The 16,577-nt window shown below is 38.8% G+C and overlaps 1 protein-coding gene across 2 annotated transcripts; it reads right to left on the reverse strand.

Moving 5' to 3' along the window:
• Positions 1-1,675: 1,675 nt before the first annotated feature.
• On the reverse strand, positions 1,676-16,458 carry lmbr1l (limb development membrane protein 1 like). Of its 2 annotated transcripts, XM_011477095.3 has the most exons (17): positions 16,253-16,458; positions 9,961-10,045; positions 8,481-8,514; positions 8,076-8,215; positions 7,503-7,606; positions 7,297-7,420; positions 7,133-7,201; positions 6,984-7,048; positions 5,806-5,878; positions 5,640-5,726; positions 5,465-5,541; positions 5,304-5,381; positions 5,134-5,207; positions 4,740-4,830; positions 4,554-4,620; positions 3,616-3,777; positions 1,676-3,140 (listed from the first exon to the last, which is right to left on the reverse strand). In XM_011477095.3, the coding sequence occupies exons 1-17, from the start codon at positions 16,313-16,315 to the stop codon at positions 3,055-3,057; spliced, it is 1,479 nt and encodes a 492-aa protein (XP_011475397.1). In that variant the 5' UTR covers positions 16,316-16,458; the 3' UTR covers positions 1,676-3,054. The 2 variants fall into 2 exon arrangements, with proteins under 2 accessions (XP_011475397.1, XP_023812364.1); XM_023956596.1 differs by lacking the exons at positions 8,076-8,215; positions 9,961-10,045; positions 16,253-16,458.
• Positions 16,459-16,577: the final 119 nt, after the last annotated feature.

Genomic DNA, 16,577 nt, shown 5'->3' on the forward strand with positions numbered 1-16,577 from the left:
TGACATTAGGAATCTCTTTGGAATGCACGTGTTAAAACGTATTCTCATATTGAGAGCTGCTTTGTAATCTTTTGTGACATGTCTCAAAGGGCTGAATACACAATCTGCAGGCTTCACGTCCACAGATGGAGGCCACCATGAGGGTACAGAATAAAGGAAAGTCAGAGAGCTGCCATTTCCCTCTTCTTTTCCAGTCCACACTCACATTCTTATTTCCAGCCACAGCTGCACCACCCTCTCCACTGTGTCTTTTACTGAGCAGGAAGAAGTGTATTCTGGTGTGTATTGTGCAGGAAGAGGCACAGCAGTGTATTCTGATGCTGCCGGACAGTGATTATGTAGAATATGACCAAATAAATGGCGCATTTTTCAATTAAAGTGACTTTGAAATACGTTTCTGCATCAGGTTGCAGTCATCCAAGTCAGAGGCTGGCACCCGCCAAGCGTGTGAAGCAAGTGTGCCGTGAGTGTGTGCACAGGATGGCAGCAGCATTGGTAAACGGACAGTGAAGCCCTTTATCAGTTGATTAGCAAGCAAGTCTCGCCTTTTCCTGACCGATTCTGTATTTCAAGTGTGGAAAAGAGGGAATAACAGCCCTTAATGCACTTTGGCACAAACTTCAAACGGCTGACTGTCAGGAAGGCTAATCTGCGTCTTTTTCCCCCCTTCATTCTTGTGTTTTGACAATAAAGATAGCATATCACATTTCATTACAAGCTGCCAGCTTCCCGCCTTGTCCCTATGTGTCCGACGTCTTGTCCCAATACCCAATAGGACAGCAGGGACAGCTGCTGAACTGGGTTTAACCTTTACTGTGGGCTGCCAGGAAGGGCACCCTAGTTGTGTTTCAGTCCAAAAACAAGGAATATTTAATGCTTCAGATCATAAGTATTAGCACCTGAAAAAAGTAATTATTGAAACATACGGCTGGAGTTTCCAAAAAGACATCAAGCTCAGGTCAGTTCACAAAATAGGACCTATTTTGTTTTTTTAGAACAAGTTGTAGTGTTTTAACTTTCTAAAATTGTTTAACTTGATTTAACAAAAAAAGGTTTAGCAGTTTTTCTCTCACGTAAGCTCGTCTTTAGTATCAGTCTCCAGATGGGGACGTAAAGTGACAACACCGTTTGTGATCAAGAGCTTTTTCGGGGAGAGGAAGCGCTGTACAGAAAAACAAAAGCTCAAATCAAGTAAGCTTCATTAAAACAAAACAAAAAAATCAAGTGGGAGAAAATTAATCAGAGCGGGACTTTTTCTTCAAGACAAAAAAAAAAGAAGAGGAAATGAACAATAGCTGAGGAAAAGGAATAGAAGAAAGGAGGTGGGTGGTTGAGACGTCAAAGAGCAAATGTGAGTGAAGCCCCGTCCTCCTGATTTACAGGCTTTTTATCGGGCACTTGCATCGGAGAGGGGAAAGCGTGGGCCATGGCTGTGGTGGCGTCCGCTGGTGGACACCGCTGACAGACAGGTCAAAATATGGCTTTCTTCTGCTGCTGATTAAAGACGTGCAACAAAAGGGTGGAGGGGAGGCAGAGGATAGATGACCTTACCAGACGCAAACACCCACCGCATGGCACAAGAGACACTTTTGCAACATTTAATGAAAAACGGCAGCATCAAAGAAATGGTTTCCAGTAGGAGGTCCACCACCAAAAAAAAAAAGACACAAAGAAGTAACAAACTCTAAATATTTTTATTGCTTTCAGGTCACAAAACTGAGGAGAAAAATAATGATTTAGGTAAATGTGAGCCACTGAAGCAAATTAAAGTAAACAAACTTACAAAAGTGACAAAAGGCTTTTCTTTTGGCTCAAATACATCACAAAAAAAAAAAAAAAAAACTCTGAGAAAGTCAAATGTAATGTATAGACCCCTAAAATGCCCATAAATAACAATAAAACCACATTAGAAAACCTCAGTTAAAAAATAATCCAGAATAGCATTCCCCCAAAAAGTCATTTGTAAACTGTGTTTTGTATAAAATACAAATATAAACTTTTTGACCATAGAAACTCACAACCAAAAGACTGGTTGGAATTAAGAAACACCGTCCTCTGCTGGTCAAAGCAGCAGGACAGGACAGCAGCAGAGTGAAAGAACACTAAATCACCAACACGCAGTAAATATTAAGATAGAATCGTGTGACCATCAGAAAACAAACACTAGTGAATACCACGAGGCTCCTCAGTCACAGCTTAGTGAAATATTCAAGAAATGACTACAACCATGATGCTGAACATAGAGAAAAGACTGACATGAGAACATTTTTGGTAAAGTTTATATCAAATATTGCACTTTCCCAAAAAGGTCATATAATTCACAGTTTGATTGTCAAAAGTTCCTGCTAATGTGTGTCATGAACGCCACACTCTAAAATACTGAGCATAACTAGTTAAGCTTCTTTTTGAACTTTTCTGAAATAATTCCTGTGTTTGTTTGTTTTATTTAAACAAAAAACAGCAGTTTTTTTTGGGGATTACGTCAGAAAACATTTGTTGCTCCTCTTAAAAAAAGGAGCTCAATGAAGAACTATTACATGCATCTTGTGTTCCCTGTGTAACCCACAGATTCACAGATAGACACATCTTAAAATGGTGGCACACTCCTTAAAAAAAAAACAAAGACAAAGCGTTCAGGCGACCTAAAAAAGGAAAGAGGAAATGATGTCACAGCTAGAGTGTAATATTTCAAAATAACTGCCAACTTACACGTGTCAACAAAACAACTGCTTTATGAGGCCATGTCTGTTAGGTGTTTGGAGGGGCCCCATTGGTCCTAGCGATGGCGAGACCCACCAACAAGGTTTGAATGCCTTTTCTTTCTTGTCCAGTAACCTCCACAACAGGAGCTCCAATCTGGACCTTCTTTAAAAAAGGTTCAAACCCAGAACATGAAGCACTGGACTGAGTGCAGACGAAGACTCCAGGTCCAAACTCCTGTGCCAGCCAGCCAAGAATCTACTGACTTCCAGTGCCGTCGATTCAGCAGAGGCACATTAAAACTGGCTCATCTTTTTAAAAAGGTCAAAAGCCTCAGTGCTGAGGTTAACAAAGTCACTGGATTTTAGACAGACCACTAGCCAGGAGGAGTCTGAAGGGCACCGTGGAGCGTGACACAGTCAAAGGCAACCTGTGGAGTCCTGCAAAGAGAAACAAACATTAAAGTGGTGTGAAACACTAATTATTGCAAAGCTTATATGACTTTCGTGGTTTGAAAACTATTAATCACTGTTGAAAAGTTAGTTGTGAGGTCATGGGAAAGTGTGACAGAGCTGCCATGTTGTAAAGACGCCATCTATACTTTGAGGAGGGTGATGGTGAGTGTGCGTGCAGCTGCTGGGCCCCTGCTCCCAGCGCTTGTTTGTGTTGGGTGGAAGTTTAGAGGGTGTGTGCACTCAGAGGGCAATGTGCCTGAAGGTCCCCAAGGGGGAACCCGACTCTCCTCTTGTCCCTTTAAAACTTCCTGAAAGAATTGTATTCTTTCTATCTGAGGAAGAGGGACCAACCCGTCGGGAAGTAAGGGCCAAAGGTGGGGAAACTCGTGACACGGCTGTCCAAGCGTGAAGTCATTTCAGCCCAGCACAGCAACAATTTTCCACAAGCGTTCAAACTGACCAAAAGCACGGATGAGCTCTCTCTGCACGGCCCAGGTGACGGTCTTTATCAGGGACGCTGAGGTGAGACCAGCGAACATCATGTTGTAAAGGAAGACGACGTAGAAGTTCCCCAGCCAGTTGTATCGGCCAAAGTCTCCCAGCAGGTCAAAGCGGGTGATCCCTGACGCAGAGGAACAGAGGCGAAAGCAGACGTTACATACAAATGCACTGCTCCAGCTAAAACACTGTGGGAGTATTTTTATGATGTGCACATGACATCTTGTGGATAACATTAAAACTACAAGTGATGATTTAGCACAATTCAAAACTTGTGTAAACATCATTGTGGTCCATGACACTTAACAGAAATGTTTCTTATTGAGTTTCTGTAATAAAGATCGATTGCATATTTCAGATTGTTCATGACAAAGTCCATACGTTCAGCCGTAGTTCAAAGTCCAGCCGCTGAAGCAGGGAGCTTAGTTTTTTGTACTGTCAGTCTTTTCTGTTAAGACGCCCCCTAAGCTTGCTTCAGCAGCCAGAAGCTTGAGTGAGCGGATAAGCATTTCAAATGCTGTAATCCAGTGTTCAGGTTTTGATGAAGCAAAAACATGTTTCCATCTAAAATGTAATCCAGCATTTAACTACCACAGCTTCGGACCAGTTTGGAAACTTTTGAAATGAGCCATATTTCATTTTTAAATTATTTTCTAACAAAGTAAGGCAACACAATAGGACAGAACTTAAGCTTTTTTCCCATTACAGTTTTAGTTAAAACTGCACTTTATCTTTCATTTGAGCAGCTATGAATACCTTTAGAGTTTTGAACTGTGAGAAAACCGTGTGCCTTAACTTTATATTAATGCATGCACAGCACACATGTGAACCAGTTTACTGCTCAACACCGCATTTCCATTGGACTGTAATCTTTAGTAAATGTGTAAGCCATGTCCTTACCAAGAGTGCGAGAGAAGACTGGCAGGGCTGAGCTCAGAATAAGCAGCGAAACACAATTTGCAATTATCTGAAAGAAAGTTACATTTGGATATGACTACCAATTATAAACAGAAATGATCTTTAAATGATTTGTCAGCACCATCTTAACCCGAGGTAAAGGTCATGTGGTGCCCAAATGTTCGATACCTGTGTCAGGTTGGTGTCTTTGGCCCGAGGAAGGAGACCAGAGAACAGAGAAGAACTGTAGAAACCAACGACTGAGGACAACATCAGGTAACTGATTTCTTTTTAAGGACAACAGTAAAACAAAATTGACTGAGCACCACATACTGACTTTTGAAGAGCAATTTGTACATCTGAGTCAGAGGGAAGTCATACTTGTAGTTGAGTACCAGTTGAACTGTCTGGACTCACTTCACTGCCAAAAGACTCTATTGGCTTTGCTAAAAATGTCATTGGGTTTGTGGATTTGTTCAAAAGTGTGTTCTAAGTCAAAGCGAAGGATTATACTTGCAGCAGGAAAGGCTTTGATTATGCTGCAAAACTGCATTTGAGTTCAGTTAAGGTGGTGAAAGGATACAGGATGAGAACCACTTGAACTGCAGCACCTAGTGAACCAAACATGGAGAAAGAGGCCATTCCCAGATGAGGGTCCTACAACAAGACACAAAACTCATCAATAACACAGAGTACTGATTGTCAGGCACCAGGCAGGACATGTTTATTAAGTCTTCCAGCAAGTTTCTTTACCTCCATTCCTCTGGGCAAAGCCGTTTCATCCAGCAGTAACTCCAGTACATTAAAACAAACCATTAGAACACACATCACCTGAAGAAGAACAGGATATACACCAATATTAATAACCAAATTCAAAACATTAATAACATAAATTCGCATCAAGTGATGTGTACCGTCAGTGCCAGGAGTGCCATCATCACCAGAGGGTAACCCAGGTTCCGCTGCCATGGGGATGCTTTCCTGCGCATCTCTATGGAGGAAACAAAAAGTATTAATGAGCGTATGGGGAAATGGCTGGCATCACAGAAGATTTGAAATAGCGAGACATTTTTTTTTAGTCCAAGTTACCCAGTGCTACACGCTTGGTCCGGACTGTTTGATACTCCTGTCTCAAAGCCTCCATGTTTAGTTTAGACCAACACGACTTGTTTCCACCTTCAACCAGATGTAAACAAAAATTTAAAAAAAAAAAGTCCGCCAAAAAATAACAGGAGGGATTAATACACAAACTTACAGTTAAGTTTCCTGCGAAGAGAGTTTTCCTCAAACATGGAGCAGCTCAGAGTATCTTCTATGTCCTCCAGCAGCTTGATAAAGACAGAGAGTAGTTTTTAGAAAATATCAAAAGAAATATCTACATCCAAAAATCCTATTTGTGTCATACATTATAGAGAAAACTTGATCAAAACCAGTAAGGTTTTTTTTTAAATAATCGACTGTGGTTGACTGTTCAGTTAGATAATATGGATAAACACCAGCAGAGGTTTTTTTTTAAAAGAGAACTTCATTTTTTTACATTTCTTTTTATTGTTGTACCAAATAATAATTAACACAAACCTCCATATTAAATTTCAGATGTCTTCTAATGATTTTTTCACATGTTGTTGACATTACTACATCATAATAGTAGTTTTAGGGGCTGTCATCTGGACTTAGTTTTTAAAGTTAGAAGACGTTTCATCTCTTATCCAAGAGGCTTTGTCAATTCGCTTTATCAATTCCCAGAATTGACAAAGCCTCTTGGATAAGAGGTGAAACGTCTTCTAACTTTAAAAATTAAGTCCAGATGACAGCCCCTAAACCTACTACTATGATGGAATCAACCTGGATGAATGAGTCTTCATAGAGACATTACTACATATTACTCTATTAGAGCTCTGATTTGATTTAATCTCATTTGTGCAAAAACCATACATTTATTTTACCCTGGATTCCTTTTTTTAGTTTAGATTTATTAAAATAATTTTATTCTTAACTTTCATTTTAATAGAAGTCAATAAAATTGAAATCGTGTGCTAAAAAAGGAACAGGGAAAATAGCCGGGGCTTTATCAGGTAAACAATGGGTTTTAATTGTGCAATTGTGCTTTCAAAATGTAGAAAAAGATTCAAAACGTATTTTTTCCAAGTATACATTTTTTATAGCCATTTAAACCCACAGCATATTTTAGTTGCTTTCTGTGTGTAGGCAGAACGCCATTTTTTTCTGCATTAGTAAGTGTGATTAAAATACCGATTATGCATCACATCGCTTATTTTCTGATTTAAATACAACAAATTAAAAATCTGCAAAGAAAGTCACGAGGATTTTGAAAATGTGGAATGAATAGCTGTGATGAAAAGCAGCCATAAAGAGTGAGGCTGCAGACATTCAGTCTCGGTTATTATTGTAAACATTCTGTCTGTGACTCACCCGTGGTTTGACTAGCAGGCTGCCCGTTACACTGAACATGCGAGATAACCCAAAAGGGGTGCACACTGAAAAGAGAGAACACATGAGATGATCTGCAAGAGTCAAAACACAATTCTTGGAACTCCTAAAGGTCGTTGAGGTGAACTTACACAAAAGCATCAGCACTCCAAACAGAGAGATACCCGAGTACAGGTAGGGAAGGTAATATTCCCACAGGTCTGCAATTGAAAAAGAGAGAAGAAAAGTGAAGAACACTTGCTAAACTGTGTGCCAAGTTTATATGAGAAGTACAGCTATAACAGAAATGACTCACCATAGAGGCTCTTTCGAGCTATGTTGTCATGGAGGAGAGCTGAAGCCACCCACACAATGCCCAGCACAAGCAGAGCCAGCAGCAGGAGCAACACAACCGCTTCATACACTCTTGCCATTACTCCCTACACAGCCACAGAACATAGATACACAACACTGCTGTAAGACAAGGGACTGCCATATGCAAGGCAAGAAGAAATGCTGTACCTTTTTGGACCCTGCAAATCCCTCTGACTCGGTAAAAAAATAAGCAAAGGGCATAAGGAAAACCAGGGACAAATTGGAAAAAAGAAAGACTAGGTTCCACAAGCCTGAAAAGAGGATAAAAAAAACAATTTAGCACATTTATTTTCATCAGTAACATTCATTTCAGTTTGAGTTAAAAACTGATAGTGCCACTGTCTACCACTGGGAGGCCTATCCCTGGAAAATAACACAGGAATGCTCATACAAGCCAACACAAAGAAAAGAAGGTTACTCCAAAAATCAATCTCTTTAGTGCACAAATACCATTCCTCAATAGTACCTACAGAACATTACTTTGACTCAACTCAGCCGAAAGCTCATTAGGAGACAGCAGCAGTTGAACAGAATAACTCCAAACTGTGAGGTCAAAGCTATTCTGATCCATAATAATTATCTGTTGCACAGAGTCCTGTTTTATATTGATTTAAATGTTATCACAGGAGCAGCGCTGCCCTGTGGAGTTTAACTATGCTCAAAAGAAGCTGATACTTTCAACTGTGCGCTAACATGTTGCAATAAAGCATTCCGCTGTACCATGTATGAGAGATCCATTGAGCCACTGCATGTAGTAGCTGTGCGGAAAGGTGAGCAGGACTTCATTTGACAGAATGGAGATGGGGAGAAGCAGCACAGCACACACTGCGACAGACAGGGTGAACGTGCACAACCACAGTCTGCAGGAAGAGAAGACGGAACATGAGAGCAGCCTCTGATTAGGTTCTGTGAAAGAACAAATCAGCAGGTGGAACACTAATGCAGCCTCGACTATCTGCTTCAGCATGAAAGGACAATGAGCAAAGGGACAGTGAAGTCGTGTGCCAACATACTGAACATGTAAGACAATAAATACACTAATGGTCTCTACATGTCATTTTGATAAGCAGGTTTGGGAAATATTTCACAGGTGTCTGGTAGCCGTTAATGGAGGCTTTTACTTACGCAATTTTATTGACTGTAGCATCTTCAATATCATCTGGAAGAAAGAAACAAATGGATAAATGAAATGCTAAACCTTTGTCCTTTCTAGAAGAACCTTTTGTTTTTTTAGAATAGTTTTTGCAGGGCAGCAGTAGGTCAGATCAGAAATTTGTCACCAAGACGGGGCGGGACCATTTGTGCAGTGCAACTTTGCCGCCCCCTCACACCCCCAGCCTAGCAGTGCAACAAAAACGGCAAGCGAGCCAGCTCAGACGAGGAAAACAAAGACGTACACAGATTTATTTGTCTGCATCAGAATGGAGCTTGTGGCCGACCGACTGGAGCTTCTACGTCGCAGCTACAAGCTTTTTCAAACAGCATTTTCTCATCTGCTCATGATTCACAACAATCTGAATTAAGAAATACTCAGAAATGCAATCTAAGCTTAATTGTCATATTATATGTCCTCCATGATGAGAAAAATGCTACATGTTAAAAACACCTAAAACACAATTTCATTGGAGCTGGTCTTTAAAGCATGCAAGGATGGAGAGAATGAAGTCTTTATGAAGGTGAAGTCCAGCACTCAAAGAAGGGGGTGGGTTGCAGGCCTGCTTGGAACATTTTGTTCAAGAAAGGCCAAGAATCCAAATAAATACAGAAAACACACAAAGCCTGAAGACCCTTCAGTTGAAGTTAACTTCCTGTTCAACAAGTAGAGTAGATACCCACATCAAATGTTTCAGTTAGTCTTCCTTCATCAGGCTGTGTTTTTATTTCATAAATCTCTTGTGTGAAAGTTGTTGCAGAAGGAAGTAATCCATATGAAGCAACAGTCAGCTCTCGGCTGCTTTGTGTCACAAACAACTCTGCTGGATGGAGTTGCACAATCGTCATTTGGTTGCAGGGCACAACTGTACTTCTGTCCTCCATGACTTGTATAGGAGCAATTACAAAGCATGGGTACACGTGCACACAAAGTGTCTCCCACCCACTGTGCCGACATCCTGGACACTTCAACAGTTCACATCTTCCTTTTGAAATGGTTTTAAATAGGTCTGCTCTCTCATTCCAGTGCCAGTGGAAAACATAAACTGCATTATGGAAACAGAATAACTGCATTAAGACAAATTGCATTACAATGCTAGTCATTATAGAGTCTGCTTTAATGCCTTTCAGGTGACTCAGCTTATTCTGCAGCGTTTTCTACCACCCCTCCTCCAGCCCATCTACATTGGATACAAAAACCACGTATCCTCTTCATCTCCAGAGCCTCTTTTTTTCTAAAATGTGCATGTAAATGAAAGTTCATTAAAAAAAAACATTCCATATAGGAACACGTTTCTTAACACCTGTGGGAGCTTGGATACAGTTGCCAACCTATTCTGTGGAAAAGACATTCCAAAACACAACGTAATCATTGTGCCTGTTAACACTGCTCCCTGAAGGCAACTTCCAATTAACCTTTGATGAAAAGTTTTCTCACAAATATTCAACTCACCTGTGAGGAACTCAGCAGTCTTCTTGAAGTGGGTGAGAACAAGGTAACACACCATATAGAGGCATGTAAAGAGGAGAATGCAGATCTGCACAAGAAAAAACAAAAACAAAAGACCATTGAGATTTCTACAAGCAACATGTTGGAGAGAGTGAAAATTCAAGTGTGTGAAGAACAAGTTGTCAACAATTTGTGCTGCCAACTAATGAATAATTCATCCATTGAATCTGATTGAAATCGGTTTTGTGCAGTCTAACAGGTCTTTAAAGAGGGGTGCATCCAAGAAAAATAAAAGGGACAAAGGGGGAGTGAATGTGTGCAAAACATCCAGTCCTTCACCTCATCCTAAGAGGCAGATGGAGCCTAAAGATTATGTCTCTGTCAAAAACAAAGAAAATGAGGTCAAATTGTTCTACTGAATTAGATTAAAGGGGGTTCATGGACAAACGGGCCACAACAGTGAGGGTCACCACCATGCTGCAGCTTGATGTATTAATCCAAAGTTAACTCCAACCAACACACACAGGACAATCTGTCTGTAAAAGAACATACAGCTTAAAGAAACTAACTGGTAAACTGAAGGTTAGTATCTGATAGTTTAAGCATTTTCAAAAGATGTTCCAGTTTCAGTTCCCTTCATGTTCAAATACAATTACACATTTCAGTATATTCTGGGGAAGAAAAAGTCCATATCAAATATCAATCTCTATCAACAGTTATAATAAAACAACTATAACTATAATAAAAATTGACATTAACAGGGAATATACATAAAAATGTTTCTGTGGAAGTTCAGCTGTAGCAGCACACTCCTCCACATTCTTTCCTAAGATCCTGCTGCTCCAATCCAGAACACACACACACACACACCATGTACCAGTATACTCAGGTATACAGCAAGTTCACATTATTCCTCTTAGTTACTCAGTACTCTAAAGTGAAACCAAAAAACACAAAAATGGAGCAGTATTAGGCAAATATTTGGGACATTCACTGCAAAATTCTAGAAGCAAAGGAATATGAAAATTAGAGGCTAACTTTACCACATTATGCTAATGAACTTCTTTAACTAAAACCAACATTGCTGGTTTTAGACATGACAAATATTTGTGTTTGATTTATCATCTTACAGGTCAAAACCATATTTATATGGTTAGATTTTTTAATTAATTATTTTTATACATATTCTGTATTTGCTCGACAAAAAGCTGTGATGATTTGTAATAAATGGCTAAATGTGTTCATCAATAAAGCATGCACATTTTAGAGTTGTTCCAAATACAATTTAAAAACTTCCAAAGTATTACAAGTAACACATGTTCAAAATTCCAAAATACCTGCCCCCCCCCCCAACAAAACCAGTACCGGTATATACAGTTTACAAGCAGAAACCAAAAATGCTCAAGTACTGCGAAAGCAATAACATCTTCAGATTATAGTAACCTTTTTCAGTGTAAACAGCAGCAACACAACTATTTCAGTATAAAAAAAAAGGGAATTTACAAGAAAAAACACAATTGTTCAATAAAAAATAAGCTTTAGCTCATAATAGGGTACTTTTAGAAATATAGACAGATGTTATTTTCACGTTGTAATATTGTCATTATTTTAAACTAAACTAAACTTTTAGCAACTTTGTTTTCTTTATAAAAACTAGAAACCAACCAGCCAGACTTTATATAATGTTTGCTCAACATGATAAATCACGCTTGCAGATTCAACCAAATGTTGCTAAGAAACATGAAACCTCTAATTATCAGTCACACTTTTTTCAGCACAAGTCAGCTTTTTTTTTTGAAGATGTAATCACTAGATTTACAGCAAAAGGAATCTGGGGGAGATGTTTATCAACCCTCTTTTTTCTTTTCGGTTCAACTCAGACGCTTACTGATCCCGGGGTTGAGGGAGCATGCCAACATGAACTCTTTACGTTATTTCTCACACATCTCACAAAGCTAATTTTGTTCAAGTAAGTCTTGTTCACTTGCCAAATGCTGTCAACTAGGATGATTTGCAATCACATGTCAACTTTAATGACAAAACAAAAATGTCAGGGGTTGAATTTTTCCTGATGCTTTTATTATTTCCTTCTTTATCTGTCAGCATTCACTGGCAGTTATTTTCTGGCATATTCACAAGTGTTTATACCTGCAAAAATAATGCATGATCTGCTTATTAAAGTCTGTAAAGTACATCTATTCTATTAGTAAAGACTATGCAGCCTCCAGATTTTGAACTGGGCCTAATGTGGCAAAAAATAATCTGACTTTCGGGCTGTGTCCAAACTGGAGGGCTGAGTTCTTCCTGGGCTGCATTTGTGGGTTGCTTACGTCAGTCACAGTGCCACAACCAGTGCTGTCCAAATTGCGGCCAACGAATATGGCCTTCTTTTTTCCCAATTTCAAGGATTGGTCTGGTGTATCCTTCTATGCTGTCCATATCCCAAGATGCATTGCGGCCGAACTCAGAGGTTTTCTGACAACAAAAGGCAGACTGGACCGGAGCTAGAAATAATTACACATCCAAGATTAAAAGTTGGATCAAATAAGCCAGAAGAATTTTGTGCTTCATGGCTGGTTCACTACTACTCTCTGTTTGGGACTCACGGTTGCCAGGCAACAGGACATTTGCCGATGTAACGGCTGGAATTATCTAAAGACTAGACTAGTCCAAATTCACAGCCGTTGACATCCAGCCTACCCGGTGGACGAAGGACCCGGCCAACATCGACCGGGAAGGCCGCGGCCATTGAAGGATGCAGCCCTCCAATTTGGACACACCCATTGCTTAAGATGCCAATAATGCTAACTATGTTAGTCATGCTAACGTGGGAAAAAGTAATCTCACTCTAGCATAACTAACCCTCTAAATCAATAGGACTTGAACTAAACAACATTGTTACTATGGTGATTTCACACACGATATTTCTTCCTGATTAAAATACATAATATAATGATATTAATATATAAAAAAATAATCATTTCTAAAATTACACTCAAAAACATGGAAAATTAAGTTTAAGCAAAAGTAGCATCAAACAAATGTACAGTCGGCTTAAAAAAAACCATCTTCGCAAGTTTTATTATCAGGTGGTGATTTGGGCTTTAGAAATGTCAACAAAACAGTTTTCTGCAAGGAGTGCAGTTTAAGCATGTTCCAGAAGGCAACACTGAAATCCAAAAGGATTTTTGTATGAAACAGGGAATTCTTCAAACTGGCCACATTTCCATCGACACAGAAAAAAAACTTTAAATGAGCCTCAAAATCCTCCCCACATGACAAAGAAAAAAAATCCCACAAACATCTTCCCCTTTTGCCATTATTGTTTTTGTATTACTGTCCATTTCAAACAAGATCAAGAAAATAATACACTTTGATTGACATGATTAAAATGCACTTCCAGAATTCTTGTTAAATATATTTTCTTTAGTTAATATAACTTTTGAGTTCTCCCTTTGGAGTCTGTCTTTTAAAAATATTTTATTACCAATAACACTGATATCACCACTAACATATATGCGGAGAGGATGCACTTTACTTTGGGTGGTTTTGGAATCATCTTTATAAAATATTTCACTTCATTTGCAATATTATTTTTAGTTTCCCAATGTTTATGCATCTTAATGCCCAGTTTAGCTTTACAGCTCCAAGTTTAAAGTGGTATAAAAAAGGTCATTGGAAAGAGAAAGATTATTGATCCAGAAAAATCGATTTCAATTGAGTTTCTTTATTTTCAATAGAGACTTTTTTCCAGATGTTTTCATGAAAAGCAAATTTCTATTTTATTCAGTTAAAATCTTGCACAAATCATCTAGGGTTTCTACTTTCACCTGAAATAAAATACCTGCTCACCCGGCAAATGGAAACGCGGATTTAGCTTGAAGTAGCCAGGGCACTGAATACATTTGCTTTAGTAAAAGCATTTGGTAAATATTTCAGTGTAAAATGGTTACGTCGTTTTGAAATACATGTAAACACCCTTTCTGAGACGGCCTCTTTTAATGGAAGCATTGAGACTTTAGTTTTTAATTTTAACAGAATGAAAACGTCGAAATCCACAGCCTTCGTCTTTGTGTAAGCGACGTGTCCTTTACGGTTATATTTTTGTTATCTTGTAAAGGGCTAGACCCACATTTTATTAATTATCACATCGATTATCTGACATTAGGAACACAACTTAAATTTTATTAGTTGATATTTGTCTAATTTTTGTAATAATGAGGAACTAATATTGGCTGTTAGTTATTTTATCATTTGAAAACCCTCTGAAAATGATTGAAATGATTTAGTCTACAATGAATCCAATGCTGCATTTTACGTAAGAAAGTGCACTTTTCATGCATTATAAAAAGAAAAAGCTTTAAATCGCTTAGATTTATTTCAGCACTCCTTTTTTCACCAACCTAAAATAATAATATATATTGATTTGTGTGGCTCTCACTTCAGCTAGTTCACATACATGCATACGCGCATGAAGTCCAGAATGTTGATCATTTTTAATAACTTAATTCAAGTCCTTTTCAAAAAACAAGCTAATTTTGTTAGGAGTGAAAATATAACAAGGTAGCCGTCTTATTATTCTGTGAGCATTCTTTAGAAGTTTCCACAAAATGTATCACATGAGTGGAAATGAGGAAATTGAGGTAGATCTGTCGAGTGGTGCCCCTTGTTTTTGAAGGCAGTGTCAGTCGGCAGTTTGGCTTCTGTCAAATTGCTGAAGACAGAAAATGAAAAGATTGAAATTACATTGCAAGATATTCAAATTCAGAATTTTGGAGCCTGTTTTTAAAAGCATCCCATGCATGGAGATGTTTTGAAGTAAAACAAAAAGACTTTAAAATATCTAAATCACTAATCTGTCAGGACTGACAGGAGGGCAAAAATGAAGAATAAAAGCTACCGCTGTGACCCATTTTGGAAAACTAATCTAAGCCAAAGGTGCAAATAGACAAGATGTTTAACATTTCTGCTGCCTCACAATTATCTCAGGTGAGGAGAGTTCAGCTGACACCACGTGCTCAGAGTTCTGTTCACTCTAAAAAGTTCTGTCCTCTCACCTTCACAATCAGCATTTGGTATTCTTAGACACGCATACTATCCTGCATTTATCAAACTACAATTCAGACTTACTTACTTTGTTTGTGAAAGGGTTTACAAATTGAATATTTATTTTAAACGTAACTGTCTAGTTTTGTTCAAAATATGTTTGCCCTTAAATGACTTCAGATGGCGAACTGTCAAAAAGTGATAAGTTGTCCACTTTGGACACGCCCATAGGATTAGGTGAAAAAGTCTGAGAGTACACATTGTTTATGCACGTAAACTGGCGTCCGACACTTTTTTTTTGCAACTGCTTACAGGGTGTAGGCCATCAGAACGCTTTTACCATTTTTTTCCCTCTTGTTTATTGCTTACTTAAATACACTGTTTCTTTAATTTAAAAAAAATAAACTACTAATTTTATGAGTCTTGGCTTCACATGTAATATAAATAAAATATGTAATATTTGTGCTTTGTATGAATCAATTAAAATTACCAAGGAAACTGTGTCTAAGAATAAACATTAATAGCTAGAGCAGCCCTTAATCCTTTTGAATCTGAAAACTAACAGCAGCTAAAAGAATGTAAAATACATTCAAATAGAGCCTGAAAATACCCATGTTTACTAATTCAAGTAATCACCAATTGTCCTGCTGCTTTCTAATAATGATCATATGGTTTTATTGGCGAGTCATTAAATTTCCACTTTAAGCAGGACTTTAAAAAAAAACATTAAACTGTGACAGATCATCGTGCTTTCCTCAAAAGCTGCAGCAGAGTCTCCCATTCAAATATAGAATTCTGTCTTTTTCCTTTATGTACTGCTTTATCACAGCTTTAGGAACTGGATGTTATTATGAAGGTCAAAGGTTGGTATCCTGTGTCTTGTTGTAAGAGGGCAGGTCAATTTCTTCCCCAAGTCTGAAGTTCAACAGGTATTAATAATTATTATTTTGACCAAGCTAGTTTAGGCACAGAAGGGATACTTTTTTAAGGCATATAGTGTCAAACGTTTGTTAGCTGCAAACTGGACGATGATAAAGCAAGTATTTATGAGTATTTTAGTCAAACCTACCAATTCAGTTGCTGGAACAGTGACAACATTAAACAAAACCTTACCTCTATAATTTAACAGAAAACTCGTGTTGGAAAAGATCCCTAACTTACTGAGACTGTGAGAGCGTGGCTTTATTGTTGGTGACCAGTGACCAGACACATTTCAACCGACGGCAAGTTCCAGCCCGGCGTTACTTACTATAGTTTCCCGGACGCGGTTGTGAAAAAGTTGCTCTCGAACCGACACGTCGTCCGTTTCCATCCTGGGAAACCATACCAGTATCCTCAGGCTCAAGGCACTGAAGTCGGTTAAAACTTTGCAAGACGGCGCATCATTTTCTCCAGAGGCTGCGGCGGTCGCGAGCTTTCGCTAGCAGTGCCCTATTTCAACGGCTAATCCGCTCGTGCGTTGACGAAAAACCAGCGGGGAGGGGCCCTCCAGGGGCGGGGCTTCACTCATGAGCGGTGCGAGGGCTGTCAATCAACACTTCAACACAAAATTAAACCCTGATCCCCTTCACAGC

This window comes from Oryzias latipes, chromosome 7 (genome assembly GCF_002234675.1).
Source record: "Oryzias latipes chromosome 7, ASM223467v1".
Taxonomy (NCBI): Eukaryota; Metazoa; Chordata; class Actinopteri; order Beloniformes; family Adrianichthyidae; genus Oryzias; species Oryzias latipes.